Source organism: Schistocerca gregaria, chromosome 8 (assembly GCF_023897955.1).
Source record: "Schistocerca gregaria isolate iqSchGreg1 chromosome 8, iqSchGreg1.2, whole genome shotgun sequence".
Taxonomy (NCBI): Eukaryota; Metazoa; Arthropoda; class Insecta; order Orthoptera; family Acrididae; genus Schistocerca; species Schistocerca gregaria.
The window spans coordinates 248,899,758-248,923,184 of NC_064927.1; the positions used below are offsets into that span (position 1 = coordinate 248,899,758).

A 23,427-nucleotide genomic window follows, 5' to 3' on the forward strand; every position below is an offset into this window, starting at 1 on the left:
CACTCAAGACAGTGTGGCGTGGCTGGGGAAGGGGGGATGTGAAGCAAGGCATAGTGCTTTGGCACTCATACTCGAGCACGGCCCACGAGCCGAAATCTTGGCTGCTGCTGTTCTATCGTATAAAAGTTCCACAATGTGAACATATACGAAGGCCCTACATAGCTGAACACTGTAATAAAGCCTAGCACAAATTTCACATTAAAAAACTTATTTGTTTACTGGTCAACAGTTGTCAGTAGAGATTTCCTGGGTCTGATTACTAACTGCTTGCCAGTCCATGTGATATAACTCCGTGTAAATAGCGTGACTGAATAACACAGGCCATCACCTAGACCACTGCTTGGTAATTTACAACACCATCCACCTCTTGTACAGCAGCTTCATGTGAATATTTCCTTATTGGACACTATTATGTTTGACATTTTTATTAATGAGTAAATAACTTTGAAGAATCTACTCAAGTGCAATTAGTATGTTCACAGCTGTATTAAATGAGATATGATTATCAATTAATACAAAAAAAATGATGATGAAGAGTCAGTTTCCTGAAACACAATTTTTATTTCCAAAGGGCATACAAAGACATTCCTTCTAAGGAAGCGTAGATTCTTAAAATTTTAACCTTTTACAACACAAATGTATTCTGACAACAGTATAGTAAAGAAAATTAATTCACCTAAACATATTTCAGTCTTAACAATATAGTGTAGACAAAGGTGCAGGAGATAAGTTTCATGAGTCAAATACATCAAAGAATGGAAAGTAAGCATTATCTGGACATAGCATGTCTGCCATGAAGCACACAGTCCCAGCCCAACCTTCAAACAAACTGTAAGGGCAATCTGGTGTTCTGGCTTCTCTTCTGAACTGTTCATTGTACAAGAACTGCATGAATGAGAAGGCACGCCACAGCCAGTGTCGGTCGTTACCATTCAAGCGATACAGTAACAAGAAAACATATGCATTTCCCGCCACTCCATGACATATTCCTGCAAGCAAAGAGGTAATTTAGCCTTAGTAAACACGGATACCAAAGTTAACTGTTTAACAACATATTACCTGCTGACCACAAAAAAGTAATGATGCTTGAAGAGTACAAATGTTTATCAGAATAATGGAAATACCTGACATGTGATAACAAGGTGTCCAAAAGAGTAAATTATACATTCAGTAGAGGATTCTAAATCAAGTATTGTAACCTAAGGAACCAAGCGTTGGAAACGAATATTTCAGGTAGTGTGAGCTCTGGAATGGACATTGCATTTTGTGCACATTTTTATAAACTGCTTGTATTTCATAATAAACAGTTGGCTGTTGTAGTAATGTTCATGGCACTACCTCAATCCTTTCGTGGGCCGTGGGGTATTTACTTCCCATGAAACTTATGTCCTTCCAGCATTTAAGGGCACTTGTGTTACCAATTCTGTACACTCCTGGCATCTAGTGTCAGTCCGCTGCACCAGCTGTGGTTTCTGTTTGTTGTGAAATATAGCCTTTTAGACATTTACTGTTCCATTTCTATATTGGAAGAACCTAATGTATAACTTTTATGCTTGAAATTATGGGTCTGTTAGTAATGTAACAGCCTTAAATTTAGTACTGGAGTAATGACACGTGACTTTCAGTGTACCACTCGATACATTGCGTCAAGTATTATATAATCATGCATTTGCAATTGTGTTTATTCCTTTCACTTTTGTTATTCATTTTGAATAACTGAATGTTGTCTGAATACCAGAACTGGGCAGAGTACACTATTTCATTTATAAAAATTATCAAGCTGGATAATTTGAAATATTGCATATACCCACCTACATTCTGTTAAAATAATAATTTTGAATTGAGAAGAATATCAATTCACTTATGTAACCTGTATTAATTTTTACATTCTAGAAAGACACTGAGTAAAAGTCAGACTGATTACTGAAATTGTAAACACATCTATAGTTATTGATCTTAAACATAATGCACACATTAATTGACTGTATCAAAAAAATTAACTTTAAGAGGTGAAACACAGACAAATGTCAGAAATGAAAATAATTATGTAACTCAAAAATAGTTGTTTCAAGTTACTATTTTATGAAATCTTCTATAAAAAAGAAATTCTGTAAGAAAGCAGTGTCAAATATCTACATTTTAATAATAAAACTTACTGTCACACTTAAAAGTTTTTGTGAACACACAATTATTAATTTTAACGTAGTAAAAGTATGAATTTTGATAAAGTATTGTTAGGTCTTTATACAAAGGCTGGTGCAAAGCCAATAAAGAAGAAGTAGAAGTAGTAGTAGTTATCAAGTTATAGTTACAGTCAGTAAGCAGTTTATTACTCAAACTGTTGTAAAATGTAGTAATTGGTGTGAATATTTTATTGATGATTTGGACACTATTAAGATATCATGAGCTGAAAATGAATGTTTCATTCTATAGTTTTTAAAGTATTGCAGAAACCCATAAAGAATGGAAATAGGAGGGTAAGTCAATTATTATCCGCAAAGTAGTTATAAAATTGTATTGTAATCAAGTAGGAAATTTACAAGATCATAATTTTTTCGACATAGTCTCCTTGCGTTTCAACCCATTTGTCCATCGTTGTACAAGCTTCCTGATGCCCTCATAAAAGACAGTTCTCAGTTGAGCTGCGAGCCAGGAATTTCCGCTTCTTTCACTGCTTCGTCTGAGGTAAATCGATGGCCCCTTAATGCCTGTTTGAGTGTACCAAACAAGTGATAGTCAGAAGGGGCAATATCAGGACTATATGGAGGATGATCCAGTACTTCAAATTTGAGTTTCTGGAGCGTTTCAGCAGTGTGGGCAGCAGTATGTGGATGGGCATTGTTGTGCAACAACACACCACCTTTTGACAGCAATCCTCAGTGTTTGCTTCGAATTGCAAGCTTTAGCCTGCCAGTAAGCATCTCACCGTAACATACACTGTTTAATGTTGTACCCCTTCCCAGTAATGTTCCAGTACTGGACCTTGTGTGTCCCAAAAAACTGTAAGCATCAGTTTTCCTGCGGACAGTTGGGTCTTGAACTTTTTCTTGCACGACGAATTTGGATGTTTCCATTCCACACTCTGCTGTTTACTCTCCGCCTCGTAATGATGGATCCATATTTCATCACCAGTAATGATCTTGTTCATTTCATTACCATAGCAATCCAAATGTTTTTTGCAGATGTCCAAGCGTGTTTGTTTATGCAACTGTACAAGTTGTTTTGGGACCCATCTTGCACAAACTTTATGAAACACAAGTCTGTTGTGGATGATTTCGTAGGCAGAAAAATGAGTAATTTGCAGATGATGTGCCACCTCGTCAATATTTAATTGTCTGTCTAAGAGAATCATTTGACATGAATGCTCAATGGTTTCATTATTTGTGGCGGTAAACGGTCATCTGGCTCCTCCTTCGTGCGTAATGCTTGTGCGACCATTTTGGAACTTTTCAATCCATTCATAGACACCCCATTGTGGCAAAACACTTTTCCCATACTGTATCGAAAGTCTTTGATGAATTTTGGCCCCTGATACGCCTAACGGGGGGAGGGGGGCGGGGGGCAAGAACCGGGTCACTGAATGTTGCTCTTCTTTGTTCTTTGGTGCAAATAGACAGCGAAGCAGTCATGATTAACAGCATGGCAGCGATAACAAAACTAACCTAGTGGCTTGAAAATTGCAAAGACATAACACCAAATAAACAAAGCATGCGTTGTCAACATAAAACAACAGTACTAACAAAATAAACAAAAATATAACTAAATTGCAGATAATGATTGACTTATCCTCGTATTTCATCAGATATGTAAAATTTTGTAATAAAAGTTCACTCTATCCCTCTTGTTGTAACGTTAAGTGGTTAATTTGGTAAAACTAAGGTACTGTTGCAAACATATTTGGTTACAGACATGAGAGATAATTGAGTACACCTCGAAAAAAATAAATTCCACTAAAACCAACTACAGTTAAGCAGAAAACGAAGCATCATCAATCCTATTTGACATCGAAAAATTTCACAATTTCCTCTGTGGAGTGAAATTCCACCCGATTATTGACCACATACTGCGGGTTGCCCTCTTCAGCACTGGAGAAAGAGCTCAGTGATTAAAAAGGTGAGCCTTACTCCTAAGCAGGTACCAGTATCAAATAGATCCACCTCCATCTCTGGGCAGATATGCTCTCCTGGCTTCCTGTGGGTTCTGATCCACAATTCAGCCATAGGAGCTGATATGTTTTGCTACTGATAGGGAGCAAAAGGATGTTCTCAACAATTTCCCATTACTGCACAAGAGATCACTCAAGGCACAGCAGAGGATCTAATCCTCACAAACATTCCATTCACTTCAACACCAAGGGCTGATCCAAATGTCATCAGTTGACTTTAGAGAAAGACGTTGTCTACGAGGCACTTCTGCCACATCCAAGTCACCATCAGACAGACATAATGCAGCAGACAAATAATTGTTGAACTCACATTGTGTCAGTGATGCAATATCAAAGGAAGGAGCTTGACCTAGAATCGGATTTTTTGAGAGTGCTAGCCTGGACTTCTTGGTTGGGACCTACATGCACAATAACATTTGAATTAAGGGTGATCCATAAAATGTATTACATTATGAGAATAAAAAACTGCACTGTCAATTAAGGCCCTGTAAGCTGGTTAACTAGGATTTAATGGCTAGTTCATTTTCCAAAGACAGTGATTGAAACTTACACGGGAACAATCCAATCTGACATATCGAAACATGCCCTTCCTTTGAAGGGAAGCTATACAAACAAATCCTTAGCACAGTCATGGGCATCCGCATGGCACCCTCCTATGCCAAACTGTTTATGGGCCATCTAGAAGAGACCTTCCAAGCATTCTAAAATGCAAAACCCCTAGTCTGGTTCAGGTTCATTGATGATATCTTCATGATCTTCCATCTCTGTTCCTCCTCAATCCTGTGTGCCAGCTTTATAGACACTGATCTCCTCTTCTCTGATGACTCTGTCCACATTAAACCCACCAGCCACCAACAGTATCTGCATTTCTACAGCTGTCATCCCTATCACACTACCTGTGAAAGCAGTCATGTCATATACCAGCTCTGCTGCAATCACTGCACAGCTTTTTATATTGGTGTGACCACCAACCAGCTGTCCACCAGGATGAATGGCCACTGCCAAACTACGGCCAAGGGCTATGTGGACCATCCCGTTGCACAATATGCTTGATTTCAGAAGTTGCTCCACAACACAAGCCATCTTGATTCTCCCTTCCACCAGGAGCTTTTCTGAACTGTGTGGATGGCAGTTATCCTTACAGCACATTCCCTGCTCCTGTAATCATCCTGATCTCAACCTATGATAACAGTGTCCCCACACCTCCACCCAACAGTTTCCCGCCCTTTCTGTCAAGCCACCTCCTCCCCATTCTCATCTCCTGCTTTCTTTGTTTGCCACCGTCTGCCAGTGCATCTGCCCATCCTTCCCCATTTCTCTCCCTTTTCGCACAATTTTCCCTACTTCCCTGCCCTACAACCTCCTGACACCGTGACTGATGTCAGTCTGATCCCCATACTCTCCGAAAGACAGTGCTCGATTCCCCCCTTCCCCGGGCCCTCCCCACAGCTACCCTTCCTCACTACCTCCAGATTACTGCTTCCATTCCACGTAACAGTTGCATTCTGGTCTGAGCTGCTGGAGTTAGCAGTCACATGTGTGTGGTATGGTTGCTTCTGTGAAAGAATTGTGTGTGTTTCTCTTTCTTTTTCTGATGAAGACTGTGGCTGAAAGCTTATGCGTAAGTGTCTTTTTAATTATGCCTGTCCACAACTTAACGTGTCATCTTAATGGTAAGTAGCAATCTGTCTTTTCCTACAATGTTGAGACATGTCCTGAAGTTTTTTTATATATGGGAACAATACACTGAAACAAATACTATGTAAAAATTTTAGCTGATAACACTCATTGCAAGTTTTTTTAATACTTAAAATTGCAACATTTGTAATTTGCCAGGCAGCTGAGGCCTTAGCTGTAGCAGACAGTGCATGCCCAATGGGGCAGACACACATCCTTGGTTGGCAGCACATAGGTAATTTGTAAAGCAAATTTCAGTTTCTGTTGATAGTTTCTATGACAATTTTTTGCATTTACTATTCACTGGAATTTGCAACTCATTTAATATCTATAGTAACTAGCAATTGCCTTTGCAGTACTGCTAAGCACCAACACTTGAGATAAAAATGGATTAGTTTGTTTTGAGATTTTGGTGGCTGCACAGCTTCACAGTAACCTGAAATCCAGTTAATGTTTCCAACCTTTCAAAGATGAAACATGAAGAAAGTGGTAAGCAACTGAAACCACTTATTTCTCCTGAAGACCTACATATGTTTCATTTATTAGTTAATTACTTGGTTGTTCTTTTGAATGTCAACAGTTTATCTGAAACAGTGAAAATATAAGAAGAAACTGGAAGCAATGTGGATCATTCCACAATTGTGGCTCAGACAATGATTGTTGTGCCAATTAAAGTTCAGAACAAAAATACAGCACATTAGTCCTACAAAAAAATGTACCAGTACAGTAAAAGCTTTCAGTGACTAAGAAAAGGCTGCAAATCTTTTGGTTAAACGAAGAAGGGAGAACACACTTGAACTTACGCAATGTATAATGCTGATTTTGTTTTGTAAAATCTGAATATTAATTGTATAAATGGAAGAAATGTTTCCACAAAGTACAACATATGTGCCAAAAAGAAACTCACAAGAGTTCAAGATATTTACAACTGTTCACAAGAGTCAATGCACTGTTGATAAGGGAGATCTATGAGACTGGGCACCCCGAATTTCTAGTGAGATGAACATTACATACTGATTTTCAGGCTTCTTCAATCTGGTTAAACAGATTTGGGAAATTATACAGAAAAGGAAGTTGCAAAAATACAAAGTTTACCTCAAGTAAATGTGAAGAGGTGATGCCATTAATAGGTAATTCTATAGAGAAGTCTGTAGCTAATGAGAAGATGAAGCTGCTTCTTATCACCTAAAATGCTTTGTATAAAGGCAATCTGTCAGGTTTCATGGAAGAACTACATGCAAACCGTACTTCATTATTTTGAGCGAAAAGAAGAGTTGTTTGTGCAGCTAATGGCTGCTACAAACACATGCATATAAAATAAAATGGAAAGATGCATATGGCATCGTTGGCCGGAAGGCCCCATCCATAGAAGTTTGGCTGCCAAGGGCAAGTCTTATTTCATTCGATGCCACATTGGTCACCTTGCATGCCAGTGATAAGGGTGAAATGATGATGAGGAGAACACAACAATCTCTACTGCAGCTGGGAATCAAACACGGGCCCGCTTGCATGGGAGGCGAGCATGTTAACACCCAGCTAAGCAGGGTGACTGTATACAACAACCCCAGTAATAAGTATTGATGGGTTACTGCTTCCACAGCTTTATAACTGTCTTCAGGAACATCAAGGCAGATTAGGATCAAAAATTTTAAAAAGGACTGCTTCCTAGCAAAAATCTTTTAATTCGTGTGGCAAAATCTGGAAAAATGAGAGAATACTTTTCAATGTTACATCCATATAATCTTCTTACTATTTACATAAAAAATCCATTGCTTTTGTTGGACTCTTGGTCTAGACATAATGACTCATTTGGCTTTTGGACAATAACAGAAAGACTGCTAAATCCGGTCCCTACACAGAGTTAATACGGTGACTTAGCTTCTCAATAAAAAAAAAATTTCAACTGTCTAAACCGTTCTTCAGAAAATTGTCAGGGAATATAACTTCCAATAGCCCTGTGTCATTTCAAGTTTATCAGTGGAACAATATGGGTAAATTTCAGTCATTTGTGCATTGTCAGTTTGCATCACCATGTTAAACAAAATTTGATCAAGTACGCCTGGTACACAGTATGATAAACAGAATGACAGCCCAACCATTTCTTACTCCATTCCACTTCTCTCTAAATAGAACTAGTAATTACTGTGAAGTGCCTGAATGCATTGATTTTTGTTTTATCAGGTGTTCCTTGTGTAAGTAACAGGTTTTGTCATCCAAAACATACTGCATATTTTTGATGATTACAGGAAATAAACAAAGAACTGCTTCACTGTTATTAAAATATACATTTTAAAAAAAGAGTCAAAAGAATAGTACTACAGAAATTGTTGCAAAATATTTAATGTCAACAAACTAAAATCCTGATTGATTGAAGTCATCTGTAATGTAACATTGCACATTGTCTTCCTTTTCTTTCCTCTGCTAGTCACTTGTGTAACAATTACATCTGAAATTATTTGGCTATCGATATAAACAAAGTTATTCACAAAATTAATGATCTGAGACTTTTTGGTGTGGTTTAAATATTTTCAGTTCCTGTGTGTGCACATTGGACTTTGTGTTATGCGGCGCTACATTCTCTTGTGATGACTGCATATACTTACTCAGCAGTTCGCATACTAGGCTTTAAGGACTGTACAAATCGCTGTTATAACTGCTTCTTCATACAGCAACAATGAGTAACTTTAATATTTTTAAGAAAATACTTGCAAAGTGCCTTAGTACCTAAAATTTGGACAGTTTATTTCTTTTTGTGTGTATTGTTCGCGTGTGAAAAAGTTCGGTGCACGTTTCGAAATTTCAGATTAGAGCATTCCCTTGTTAGTGTAGCAGCCATTATATGCATTTATGTCTGTGTATAAGTGAGCAACAAACTACACAAATCATCATATGGCAAGCTATTAAAGTCTGCAATTTGTGAAACAGTTCATAAATGTGACTATCAGAAAAGAATAATAAACCAGACTGAACATGAGTATCAGAAATACTAGACTTTCAAAACAGTAGAAACCATTAGAGATATGTATTCTAAGATTCCTTCAAAACATCAAATGACGAAAACATTCGTTTTGACAATTCTGACATGCATTTATGCAAATCATCCAGTTGTTTCTACAATATATGGAACTCTATCTGATTTTGTTCCTGTTACTGTTTCTGTTTCAGTTGTCACTGTTACAGCATCAGCTGCTGCTGCCACAATTCGATAAAAATTCCATTCATGATGCTCTAATAGCACTAAATGGTTTCAGCTCCTTTTTGTCTCTTTTGTGTTGCAGCCTTACACAAACAAGGCAGGCTACTGCAGTGAAACAGACACTGAGTCCATAGCCGAAAAAATAGTAGAAAGCAACATTTCAACTGGCAGTAACACAATCTCAAATCAAAATTGTCTTAAACAAATGCCGTGAGAGTCCCTAAATTGAAGTTCAGGTCCAAAATGCTATGTAACACCAGCATTTGCAAACAGACATAGTAGGTGTCAATAGCAGGATACACAAACTGTAGATCCAGCCTATTTCCTATTATCAAGAAAATGGCCTTCTTTGTGTGATGTGATCTAGAGCCACAGCCACTGAAATTGGAGCTGTGAGTTGGTTTCCAGATCATTTGAGTGGTGGTTTTTAGACTGCAAAATAACTTACATTACTGGAATAACAAGAAAAGTTGTCATCATTTGATACCTACAATGTACAATCATGAGGCCCCTGTTAACATTTTTATTCTGAGTGTAAGATGCTGGTCCCCAACTTGTGGTCCCTAAATGTGTGGTAGCAGTCTTAGAGATACATATTATTTGAATTATGAACATTTCAAGACTATGACTGTTTTAGCCACTGACACACTTGTTTGATTGTGGGTCATTTTAAGCTCCTTTGGCATGAATTCATGGTGGGGTTCATCCATAATCCATTTGTTCTATTCCTCTCTCATATACACTTTAAATGGTTTATCTATCAAGACAGCAAGAGCTTCCAGTTGTGCAGTCAGTCCTCCCAGAATAGCAGCAAGCTCTGTATTTCCCTGTCTCAATTTCTCTTTCACAGAATTTTTCAAATGACTACTAAACCGATTCAGCATAAGAGAAGAACTTTTCTTCAATAAAACACCTTTCCTTCTCTCACACTCTCTGTTAATCAACAAGTTCATACCAACCTTGTCATCAAACCCTTGTCATGTACATGAACATCACCACTTGGTGGTAGTTCAGAAGGTTTTGGCATTGCTTTGAATTTGAAAAATGATCATTGGATTAAGTTTAGTACTGTCAGCACAACATGAAAGAAAAACAGTGTACTGCAATTTTTCACAGCCACTTGCTTTTATAGTTACAGTTTTAGCACCCTTCAAGGCAACAGTTCTGTTACTTGGTACATTAAATGTCAGAGGAGTTCTGTCCATACTCCTATTTGGCTTAATTCCTCACTGGTTTTCTTTCAATGTTGAATAATAAAGCGATGGAAAGATAATATTTACTCTTCACACTCTTGTGGAGGAGGAGGAGGGGGGGGGAGGGGAGAGGGAGAGGGGGGGGGGGGGGGAGAGAGAGAGAGGGCAAGAGCAAGAATACTAGACTTTTGATCTTTAAACTAGTTAACAAGTCAATGATATTGAGAAGTTGTTAATCAACCAAATGAATAGTTTATCAGCAACAAGTCACATTGAATCACTTGAAATGGAAGACAATCACATTCAATTGTACCTACAGAAATACTTTTAAGACATAGTAAAAAATCTGTGAATAGACCTCGTGTAAATTCATCTCATGTCATATTACCTGCAACATGAAAGTACAGGTCAGAATATGATGGAATATGACAATACATATAGTTAAAAACACAATAAAGAACCATTTCTGGAAAAGAATGGGTTGAATCACAAACAAACTTAAAACATAGTTGTGGAATGTATCTAACAAAAATGAATGACTGTAATAACAAAAGTATGAAACCCAAAGGTATGAAGATGTATCACTAACAGAACTTAGTTGTCAGTCCGCACACAAAAGCTACACTGAGCATAACAGTGATGTCTTGTAGAATGTGCTACAAACCAGCAGGCACAGTAAGAAAACTCTAATATCATACAAAACAGAGTAGCACGAGTGAAGCACAAGAAACAGGTCTGCAAGCATAAGAAAAACAGCATGGATGTGGCTGTATACATCATTAAAATCCCAAAAGGTAGAAAATGGATCACTTTTCAAACAAAAACAGTGAGCTCACAAGACAGTGCAAAGTTGAAAAGGAAAATTAACAAAGGTTATATGAAAAACAAGCAAAGAAAACAAGGAAGTAGCAGAAAAAGTAGAAGACAGTAAAGAAGAGCAAAGAAAAAGGGGAGAAGATAGTAGTTGTACACATACATATAAAGTGGAATTATTTCAGCAGTTACACATAAGCACACCAGATAAAAAATTAGTCACCTTTGCAAGACATAAAATTAAAACTGTATAACACCAACCCTATCCTTGGAAACAGACTTAATTCAGTGAGGAAGAGAGTTCACAATTTTCTTCAGGTATGATATAACCGGCTGAAGTGTGATTAGATTCCATAGAGGCACGTGTTTTTAAGGATATGATTGCTACAGTTCACCTGATGTTCCAAAAAGCCCCAGACATTTTCTATGGGATTAATATTGGGTGATTTAGTAGGCCATTCAAGGTCTGATGAACTACCTGAGTATTTCTCAGACCAAAAGCACACGCATGCAGCCATGTGAACACAAATGTTAACGTCTTGGAAGGTGGGTGTATCCATGTCAAAATGATTATGAAAATGGATAAGAAAGGGCAGCACTTGTTTGCCAAAATCATTGAAATAAACATTGTGGTTCATATTCGTACTAACTAGAGTGAATGGGTCCAAATCATGGTATGAAAAACACCTCCAAAAATTCAAGAACTGCCTCTGACCTGAACCACACCCTCCTTACTCTGCAAGTTAAATGCTTCATTGTGCCATCACTGCACTTGAGGTGTTGATTCACTTGAGGCAAAACTGTGACTCATTGGGTGACACTACACGCCTCCTGTTCACAACTGTCATAGTGAAGACGTGTAATGCTATGTGCCACTGTGAGTCATGGACTTCTGTGAGGTACCCAACTCCGAATTCCTTTCATATGCGCTTCTCTTTGTGATGTTCACTTGGAATCTGATTGAGATGGATTCACATTCAATGAAAATGACTGTCATTGACAATGCATTACACCCGTCTCTGGTCATTCTAAATTACGATCTTTTTACAGTCACCGTCCTTATGCTATGTTACATGGCTGTAAGTTATATGCCACACCTTCCAGACAAGTTGGACAGTCAATGTTCATATACCAAGAAACTGGACAACTTCATCCATGATGTGGTTATGAACATGCCCAGCCACAATAGATCCTTTCCGTGATTCTGCCACAGTTCTATGACAACCCTTCTTATTGTATTGATTCCACACAACTGACTGGTACATACATATTAATTCTTCGCACTGACATCTATCAGTGGTGGAGGATGTAATGTAAAAGGTGGAGGATGTAATGTAAAAGCCCGAAGATTCATCAGTTGAAGTATATGACACACCTTTTTAATAAACATGCTGATACACTGCAATTTCATTCTAATATCTTACATTAGCGATAAATTCTTGATTTTCAACTTACACTGATATTTGTACACTCCTGGAAATGGAAAAAAGAACACATTGACACCGGTGTGTCAGACCCACCATACTTGCTCCGGACACTGCGAGAGGGCTGTACAAGCAATGTTCACACGCACGGCACAGCGGACACACCAGGAACCGCGGTGTTGGCCGTCGAATGGCGCTAGCTGCGCAGCATTTGTGCACCGCCGCCGTCAGTGTCAGCCAGTTTGCCTTGGCATACGGAGCTCCATCGCAGTCTTTAACACTGGTAGCATGCCGCGACAGCGTGGACGTGAACCGTATGTGCAGTTGACGGACTTTGAGCGAGGGCGTATAGTGGGCATGCGGGAGGCCGGGTGGACGTACTGCTGAATTGCTCAACACGTGGGGCGTGAGGTCTCCACAGTACATCGATGTTGTCGCCAGTGGTCGGCGGAAGGTGCACGTGCCCGTCGACCTGGGACCAGACCGCAGCGACGCACGGATGCACGCCAAGACCGTAGGATCCTACGCAGTGCCGTAGGGGACCGCACCGCCACTTCCCAGCAAATTAGGGACACTGTTGCTCCTGGGGTATCGGCGAGGACCATTCGCAACCGTCTCCATGAAGCTGGGCTACGGTCCTGCACACCGTTAGGCCGTCTTCCGCTCACGCCCCAACATCGTGCAGCCCGCCTCCAGTGGTGTCGCGACAGGCGTGAATGGAGGGACGAATGGAGACGTGTCGTCTTCAGCGATGAGAGTCGCTTCTGCCTTGGTGCCAATGATGGTCGTATGCGTGTTTGGCGCCGTGCAGGTGAGCGCCACAATCAGGACTGCATGCGACCGAGGCACACAGGGCCAACACCCGGCATCATGGTGTGGGGAGCGATCTCCTACACTGGCCGTACACCTCTGGTGACCGTCGAGGGGACACTGAATAGTGCACAGTACATCCAAACCGTCATCGAACCCATCGTTCTACCATTCCTAGACCGGCAAGGGAACTTGCTGTTCCAACAGGACAATGCACGTCCGCATGTATCCCGTGCCACCCAACGTGCTCTAGAAGGTGTAAGTCAACTACCCTGGCCAGCAAGATCTCCGGATCTGTCCCCCATTGAGAATGTTTGGGACTGGATGAAGCGTCGTCTCACGCGGTCTGCACGTCCAGCACGAACGCTGGTCCAACTGAGGCGCCAGGTGGAAATGGCATGGCAAGGTGTTCCACAGGACTACATCCAGCATCTCTATGATCGTCTCCATGGGAGAATAGCAGCCTGCATTGCTGCGAAAGGTGGATATACACTGTACTAATGCCGACATTGTGCATGCTCTGTTTCCTGTGTCTATGTGCCTGTGGTTCTGTCAGTGTAATCATGTGATGTATCTGACCCCAGGAATATGTCAATAAAGTTTCCCCTTCCTGGGACAATGAATTCACGGTGTTCTTATTTCAATTTCCAGGAGTGTATAATGGTACTAGCAATATTAAAAAATGGAAAATCCAGGATGGAATAATGACAATATTATGAAAAGGACGGATTGCTACTCACTATATAGCACAGATGAGTCTACATCTACATCCATACTCTGCAAGCAACCTGACGGTGAGTGGCGGAGGATACCTTGAGTATCTCTATCGGTTCTCCCTTCTATTCCAGTCTCGTATTGTTCATGGAAAGAAAGATTGTCGGTATGCCTCTGTGTGGGCTCTAATGTCTCTGATTTTATCCTCATTGTCTCTTCGCAAGATATACGTAGGAGGGAGCACTTCTTGGTGAAGGTATGTTCTCGAAACTTCAACAAAAGCCCGTACCGAGCTACTGAGCGTCTCTCTTGCAGAGTCTTCCAGTGGATCTTATCTATCATCTACGCAACGCCTTCGCGATTACTAAATGATCCTGTAACGAAGTGCGCTGCTCTACGCTGGATCTCCGCTATCTCTTCTATCAACCCTATCTGGTACAGATCCCACACCGGTGAGCAATATTCAAGCAGTGGGCGAACAGTGTGACCTACATCCTTTGTTTTTGGACTGCATTTCCTTAGGAGTCTTCCAGTGAATCTTAGTCTGGCATCTGCTTTACCGACAACTAACTTTATATGGTCATTCCATTTTAAATCACTCCTAATGCCTACTCCCAGATAATTTATGGACTTAACTGCTTCCAGTTGCTGACCTGCTATATTGTAGGATATTTCTTTCTATGTATTCGCACCACATTACACTTGTCTACCTTGATATTGAATTGCGATTCCCTGCACCATGCGTCAATTCGTTGCAGATCCTCCTGCATTTCAGTACAATTTTCCGTTGTTACAACCTCTCGATATACTACAGCATCATCTGCAAAAAGCCTCTGTGAACTTCCAATGTTATCCACAAGGTCAGCAACGGTCCTAAGACACTCCCCTGTGGCACACCTGAAATCACTCTTACTTCGGAAGACTTCTCTTCATTGAGAATGATATGCTACGTTCTGTTATCTCTTCAATCCAATCACACAATTGGTCTGATAGTCTTACTTTGTTCATTAAATGACTGTGGGGAAGTGTATCAAATGCCTTGCAGAAGTCAAGTAACACGACATCTACCTGGGAAGCCGTGTCTATGGCCCTCTGACTCTTTTCAACGAATAGCGTGAGCTGGGTTTCACACGATCGTCTTTTTTTGAAACCCATGCTGATTCCTACAGAGTAGATTTCTAGTCTCCAGAAAAGTCATTATACTCGAACATAATATGTGTTCAAAAATTCTACAACTGATCAATGTTACAGATATAGGTCTATAGTTCTGCACATCTGTTCGACGTCCCTTCTTGAAAATGGGGATGGCCTGTACCCTTTTCCAATTCTTTGGAACGCTACGCTCTTCTAGTGACCTACGGTACACCGCTGCAAGAATGGGGGCAAGTTCCTTCGCATACTCTGTGTAAAATCGAACTAGTATCCCATCAGATCCAGCGGCCTTTCCTCTTCTGAGTGATTTTAATTGTTTCTCTATCCCTCTGTCGTCTATTTTGATATCTACCATTTTGTCATCTGTGCGACAATATAGAGAAGGAACTACAGTGCAGTCTTCCTCTGTGAAACAGCTTTGGAAAAAGCCATTTAGTATTTTGGCCTTTAGTCTGTCATCCTCTGTTTCAGTACCATTTTGGTCCCAGAGTGTCTGGACATTTTGTTTTGATCCACCTACTGCTTTGACATAAGACCAAAATTTCTTAGGATTTTCTGCCAAGTCAGTACACAGAACTTTACTTTCAAATTCATTGAACGCCTCTCGCATAGCCCTACTCACACTACATTTTGCTTCATGTAATTTTTGTTTGGCTGCAAGGCTTTGGTTATGTTTATGTTTGCTAAGTTCCCTTTGCTTCCGTAGCAGTTTTCTAACTCAGTTGTTGTACCACGGGGGCTCTTTTCCATCGCTTACCATCTTGCTTGGCACATACTCATCTAACGCATATTGTACGATGGTTTTGAACTTCGTCCACTGATCCTCAACACTATCTGTACTTGAGATAAAACTTTTGTGTTGAGCCATGAAGTACTCTGAAATCTGCTTTTTGTCACTTTTGCTAAACAGAAAAATCTTTCTACCTTTTTTAATATTTCTATTTACAGCTGAAATCATCAATGGAGTAACCGCTTTATGATAGCTGATTCCCTGATTAGATTAGATTAGATTAGTTTTTCGTTCCATAGATCCGTGTTGAGGAGATCCTCGTGGATGTGGAACATGTCACTTTTCTTTTTAAGCTGAAATAACAAGACTAATAGTATAAATATATACAACACATCATTTGTTTCTACTGAACAATTTGTCAATGGAGTAGAAGGAGTTGGCCACTAGTAAGTCTTTCAGGCTCTTTTTAAACTGATCTTTATTTGTAACTAAATTTTTTATGTTTCCTGGCAAATTATTGAAGATGAGTGTTCCTGAGTAGTGGACCCCTTTTTGAACTAAAGTAAGTGCTTTTAAGTCCTTGTGCAGATCATTTTTGTTCCTGGTATTGTATGTATGAACTGAACTGTTTGTTGGAAAAAGAGATATCTTATTTAGGACAAATTTCATTAAGGAGTAAATATACTGAGAGGCAGTAGTTAGTATACCCAGTTCTTTGAAGAGGTTTCTACAAGACGTCCGTGAGTTTACTCCACAAATGATACGTATTACACGCTTTTGGACTGAAAACTTTTGTTTGACTTGAAGAGTTACCCCAAAATATTATACCATATGACATTATGGAATGAAAGTAGGCAAAGTATGCAAGCTTTTTCACTTTTATGTCGCCAATGTCTGCTAACACTCGAATTGCAAATACAGATTTGTTAAGGCGTTTCTGCAGTTCTGTGGTGTGCTCCTCCCAACTGAATTTATTATAAAGTTGTAATCCCAGGAATTTAAGACTGTCAACCTGTTCTATCTGCTCTTCTTCATACTTTATGCATATGCTGGGTGGAAACCTCTTACAGGTTCTGAATTGCATGTAGTGAGTCTTTTCAAAGTTTAATGTCAATGAGTTGGCTTTGAACCATTTATTAATATCCATGAAAATATCATTAGCAGATCTTTCTAGAACTACACTCGACATACTATTTATTGCAATACTTGTGTCATCTGCAAATAAAACAAACTCTGCTTCTGGCAGTGTAACTGATGAGAGATCATTAATGTACACAAGAAAAAGCAATGGCCCTAAGAAGGATCCTTGTGGGACACCACATGTAATTTCTTCCCATTATGATGATGACTGATGACTTAATTCACTAGTCCCTTGCACTGACACCCTTTGTTTCCTGTTGGCGAGGTATGACTTGAACCATTTTGCAGCAATGCCCGTGACACCATAGAATTCTAATTTATTTAAAAGGATGTTGTGGTTTCACAATCGAATGCCTTTGACAAATCACAGAAAATACCTGCTGCTTGTAACTTGTTATTTAATGAATTAAGTATATTTTCACTGTAGGTGTAAATAGCCTTTTCGATATCAGAACCCTTCAGAAATCCATGTGATAATATGTTATTTGTGGTCAGGTGGTTGAGAAGCTGCCTGTACATTACTTTTTCTAAAATTTTTGAGAATGCTGGCAAAAGTGAAATCGGTCTGTAGTTTGATGGCATCTCTTTATCCCCTTTCTTGAATAGAGGCTTAACATCTGCATATTTCAGCCAGTCAGGAAATGTCCCAGTTATAATTGACTGGTTACACAAGTAACTTAGAATTGTACTAAACTCACAAGAACATGCCTTAATTAACTTCATTGATATTTCATCGTAACCACTAGAATGCTTTGTTTTTAAAGATTTTATTATGGAAGTTATTTCTTTTGGTGAAGTGAGTGACATATTCATGTACCTGAAGCTATTTATATAGGCTAGTTTCAGATATTCAAGGGCATTATTTACTGATCCTGACAATCCCATTCTATCAGTAATGGATATAAAGATTTGCCACACTATGCCCATCGGTCACTAATGTGTCATCTACCCTTAGTGCTATTTGCTCCTGTTCCTTTCTGGTTCTAACAGTCTCCTCTTTCACTATATCCCATATTGTTTTTATTTTGTTCCCTGACATTGCTATCTTCTACTTGTAGTGTATTTGTTTAGATGTCTGAATTACTTTTCTTAGAATTTACATCTAAAACAAGGAGCTGCATGTCATGATCTGACAGTCCATTTATTACACGTTTTATGATATGATTTTGTTCCTTTGATTTGTCTATAAAAATGTTATGAATGGCTGTCCTTGAGGATTTAGTGATCCTAGTTGGAAAGTTTACAGTATGAGTTAGATTGAAAGACAACATTACTAACTGCAGTAAATGTTTACTGGAAGATTGAATTAGAAAATCTATATTAAAGTCAGCAGCAATCAAAATTTCTTTGTTTCTTACTGTTAAATAACCCAAAAGAGCTTCTAGATGATTTATGAATAGATTATAATTTCCTGCAGGTGCTCGGTAAATAGTTACTATTATATAGGATCTGTTATGGAACTCTACTTCTGTTACACATGCTTCTAGATTCTGCTCTAAACAGAATTTATTAATGTCAATGTTCTTGAATTTATGGCAGTTTTTAATAAATGTGGCAACTCCTCCTCCATCCATATCTACTCTGCAGAAGTAGGAAGCTAGCTTAAATCCTGAAATGTCTAACATGTCTATACCAGTGGTCACTTGATGTTCAGAGAGGCAGATTATGTCAATTTGGTTAGATGAATTCATTTCATCGATACAAATGAGTAGTTCATCAACTTTATTTCTGAGTCCCGGAATGTTCTGGTGTAATAAAGATAACTGATACTGCATACTAATGGGATTATAACTGCTTTGGTGAACATGAACTGGCAGTTTCTGATTACTTTCTGTTAAACATTGTTTAAATGGAGGCTGTATGCTAAAACCTGACTCCTGTTTATCTGTTTTCTCAAACTGAGTGTGTCTGCCAATCTCTCTTAAAACGCGTTTTCTATACCCCTTCCCTATCTTAAAAAAGGCATCCCTCTGACACCTTTGACCACTGGTATTTTACCACTTGTGACAGTGTCCCCCCTTAAGTTTCCTGCAATCAAGCCAGACAGTCTTCCCTTCTCTTACCTATTGAGGCAAAGGCCATGCCTAGTGTAGTCTCACATATCAATAGCATCCACAGGAATCAAACCAATATGGGACCCTATATCCGTCCTAAGCAGCCACTCCAACTCCAAGTTCACCCTGCCTACAGAAGAGTTCAAATGAGGCTGATCATGGCGTCTCAACACAGACACAAATCCCACACTCGTATGCTTTGTTGCTGATGCTATCTTCACCAGGTCACTCTCTATGGAATATTCAGAGTCTCTGTCAATGCTGTTTCCTGGACCACCCACTATAACCACGGCATTCTCCTTCGTGAAGTCCTTGCAAAAAGAACCTATATCCTCTGTTACCTGACCCAGATCTGCACAAGGCTTGAAAAAGTTTGTGACCTGGTACTCTGGGCCTAGATTTTCCTGCAGTAGTTGGCCAACACCTCTACCATGGGAACTACCTAACAACAGAACTTTCTTTCTCTTTACAAAATTCCCTACCTTTTTCATTTCCTTGAAAGCTTGTTGTGCCCTTTCTACAACTTCAGCTACATGAGGCTCATCCGATTCTGACTGAGGCAAAAGGTCAAATCTATTTTCAAGATTTATCACAAAGCTGTCTGATGCTCTCCTTTGCCTGTTTCCCCTATTACCTGTTGCCACTTCCCACCTCTGTTCACCCTTCTCCCTCTTTAACCTATCCAGATCCTCCCTTGCCTTGTCTAGGTCAGCTTGAAGAGCTGCAATTTTCCCTTCCTTTTCCAGTATTTTCCTATCTCTACTGCATATTCTACAATACCACTGGTGAGCCTCATTTATGTCCCCATTTCCCACGCCACTACATTCACCCCAATGAAAGAAACTACAACACCCATCACACCATACCCCGGAACTAACGATCCTATGGCATGTCACACACTTCTCACTCATGGCAACAACAGAAATCGTATAAACTGATTTACGTACTGACTAATACATAAACAAAGAACCCTAGAAACTATTCAGGCAGATATAAATAAGTTGAAAGGGTAATAAATAAAATAACACTGGTGATTACATGTAAGTTTAAGTCACTGTTTACTTACGATACGCGCACGTGAAATTAAGCCTAAAGTCTGTGCTATAGGCACGAGATGGAAAATAAACTTCTTTCCCTGTTTAATCTTATTTAACACTTCACTAACACTTCCACTAATGTAACAACACTTATAATATATTTATACCAACTGGAAACGTTTACCGTTGCGAGAAGAAAAATATGCTTCTTACACCGTTTAATCTTATTTTATACTTCACTAACACTTCCACTAATTTAACAACACTTATATTATATTTACAACACCTGTAGACGTTTAAAAATAGCTCAATAACAATGCTTTTTATAATTATTTAGTGCAGCAAATACTCGAAGAGTCCGCGTTGGCGCAGTGTTGCCAACCTTCCTTGTTCTGCATTAACTCTTTCAAATAGTTCCGGTCTGTTTGTCACCAGAAGGTCTAATATGTTATCGCCACGAGTCGGTTCTCTGTTTAACTGCTCAAGGTAGTTTTCAGATAAGGCACTTTAAAAATTTCACTGGATTCTTTGTCCCTGCCACCCGTTATAAACGTTTGAGTCTCCCAGTCTATATCTGGTAAATTAAAATCTCCACCCAGAACTATAACATGGTTGGGAAATCTACTCAAAATATTTTCCAAATTTTCCTTCAGGTGCTCTGCCAAAACAGCTGCTGAGCCAGGAGGCCTACAGACACATCCAATTACCAGACAGTCACAGACAGATAGAACAAAAATACTACTAAACACGTAGGCTTTCAGCCAGAAGACCTTCTTTTGAAATAGTCAAAACACACACACACACACACCAATATTGCACAAACACAGTGAGCGAATCACATGTGTGTGTTTGCGTGTGTGTCAGTCTTCGATTCATCTCTGCTATATGGTGACTGGTAATCTATACTTTTCATGGTACTAGGAATATTAATTGAGCTACAGATTAAGGTGGTTAACAATATCTTAGACAGTGAATGAACAATGTAATCATTACATAAAGAAACTTAACATTTATATTATTCAGTACAAATTGGAGTACCTTTACTTGTATAGAATTATAAATATTTAGCACTGGAGTCAGCAATGTGGTAGGCAATTAGAATACTTATTTGTTTTCAATGAAAACCTAAATATTTGTATATTCTGCTTCATTCATTTTCTTAGATTTGTATATCAATTATTAATGGGATTTATTTTACAAAATTTTGCATACAAAAACTTTGTAACTGACAAAATAGCTGAAAAATATTTCCATTTCTTCTCAACCCTGAAGACACATGCAAAATTATTTATATTCATCTTCTTTCATTGTGACTGAAACATTAATTGTAATAATACTAAAAGTATTGGCATTGCAAAATTCTGTATAAGCCCCAGTGTTGGACCAAAGTAGTTCAGTAGTTGTAAGATAGCAGTGGTTACAATCAGTTTATTAGTGGTTTGAAGTGACCATTGCTAATAAACACAGAGATTATGTAGCTTGGATGTCAAAATTTATTCGGAAGGTATAAAATTTATTTCACATCACATATCTAATTCATAATAGCAACATACAGAACACTCCCTGTGAAACAGAATGACGAATCATCACATTTCACAACCAATTACTGTCATCAGCATCAATTTTTTCCAGCTGAGTAATCAAGAAATAAAATTTCCTGCTTCAAAATTTGCAATAATCTCATTCAATTAGTTGAGAAAACGGCAATTTATGGTTAAAAAAATGTTTCAATTTTTGTATACAATGAAAGCAAGAGTGGTACTTGTAGTTAAATAGTGCTGCAATATTGCATGGAATTTTTATAGTGATGTGGAATTTGAGTTTTCAAATACTATGAAAGAAAAGAGTCAGCCACAGCAGTATTTTGGATAATGAATTTGGAATTAACAAAAACACAGAAGTCATGATGACTCGACTGAGGATTGTGGACCATATTCTTTGTTGTCTCACAGAGGGTTTATTTAAATACTCAAACTTCATTTGTATTATCATTCTTTGTTTAGTGAAGTGAAAAGTTTTGGAAAAAAACATAGTGTGTGTGAAATTTCATTATTTTTTTTATAGCAGAAACTAAAGATAGGTGAAAATGATGAATGCAGAGATTTAAAGTGAACAACATGTGGAAACAATAGTTGGGGGAGAGGGGCGTTAGGTTGTGGCTGTCCCACCTGCTTTTAATTCTTTGATGATTGATTGTTGTCCTCGGGGACGACGTACTGCGTTGCTACACTGGCTGAAAAAAGGGGTTTGTGGATACCAACACTGACTACTTTAAATGATGTAGCCAACAGATGCACAGTTACGTTTTTCAGTACTTTAATTTCACTGTTCACAACTCCCCAGTAATACACAGAGCATTACTGTTTAACTTGTGACAAGCTTCGTTAATAAGTTTCACCTGCAAACTTCACATACTGCTACAATAGTTTACTGTTGAACATATATGAGCAGTAAAACCGAACCACAAAGTTCACAGTTCTTGAGAAATAATCAGGTACATATGGAGCAGACACTGTCACTGTTATCACGACCTAATTGTTTAACACTTATTCCACAGTTAATTTAAAGTGTTGTTGTTGTTCTAACCAGCATACTCGTCTGAAACTTGGCTGTAATGCATGCTTTTCCGGAGGGCAGCAGCTTTATTGTATGGAGAAATGATGATGGCATCCTCTTGGGTAAAATATTCTGGAGGTAAAATAGTCCCCCATTCGCATCTTCGGAAGGGGACTACTCAGGACGACATTGTTATCAGGAGAAAGAAAACTGGCGTTCTACGCATCGGAGCGTGGAATGTCAGATCCCTTAATCGATCAGGTAGGTTAGAAAATTTAAAAAGAGAAATGGATAGGTTAAAGTTAGATATAGTGGGAATTAGTGAAGTTCGGTGGCAGGAGGAACAAGACTTTTGGTCGGGTGAATACAGGGTTATAAATACAAAATCAAATAGGTGTAATGCAGGAGTAGGTTTAATAATGAATAAAAAATTAGGAATGCAGGTAAGCTACTACAAACAGCATAGTGAACACATTATTGTGGCCAAGATAGATACGAGGCCCACGCCTATCACAATAGCACAAGTTTACATGTCAACGAGCTCTGCAGATGTCAAAGAGATTGATGAAATGTATGATGAGATAAAAGAAATTATTCAGATAGTAAAGGGAGACAAAAATTTAATAGTCATGGGCGACGAACTCGACACTAGGAAATGGAAGAGAAGGAAACATAGTAAGTGAATATGGAATGGAAGTAAGGAAAGAAAGAGGAAGCTGCCTGGTAGAATTTTGCACAGAGCATGACTTAATCACAGGTAATACTT

The 23,427-nt window shown here is 38.9% G+C and overlaps 1 protein-coding gene across 2 annotated transcripts in view; it reads right to left on the reverse strand.

The window, feature by feature from the left end:
- Nucleotides 1–541: 541 nt before the first annotated feature.
- LOC126284124 (lanC-like protein 3) overlaps nucleotides 542–23,427 on the reverse strand; it is a 92,496-nt gene continuing 69,610 nt past the window's right edge. For both annotated transcript variants that reach the window (XM_049982830.1, XM_049982831.1), the window contains exon 5: nucleotides 542–989. In XM_049982830.1, the coding sequence (XP_049838787.1) occupies nucleotides 733–989 (257 nt within the window). In that variant the 3' untranslated portion in view covers nucleotides 542–732. The remainder of the gene's footprint in view (nucleotides 990–23,427) is intronic.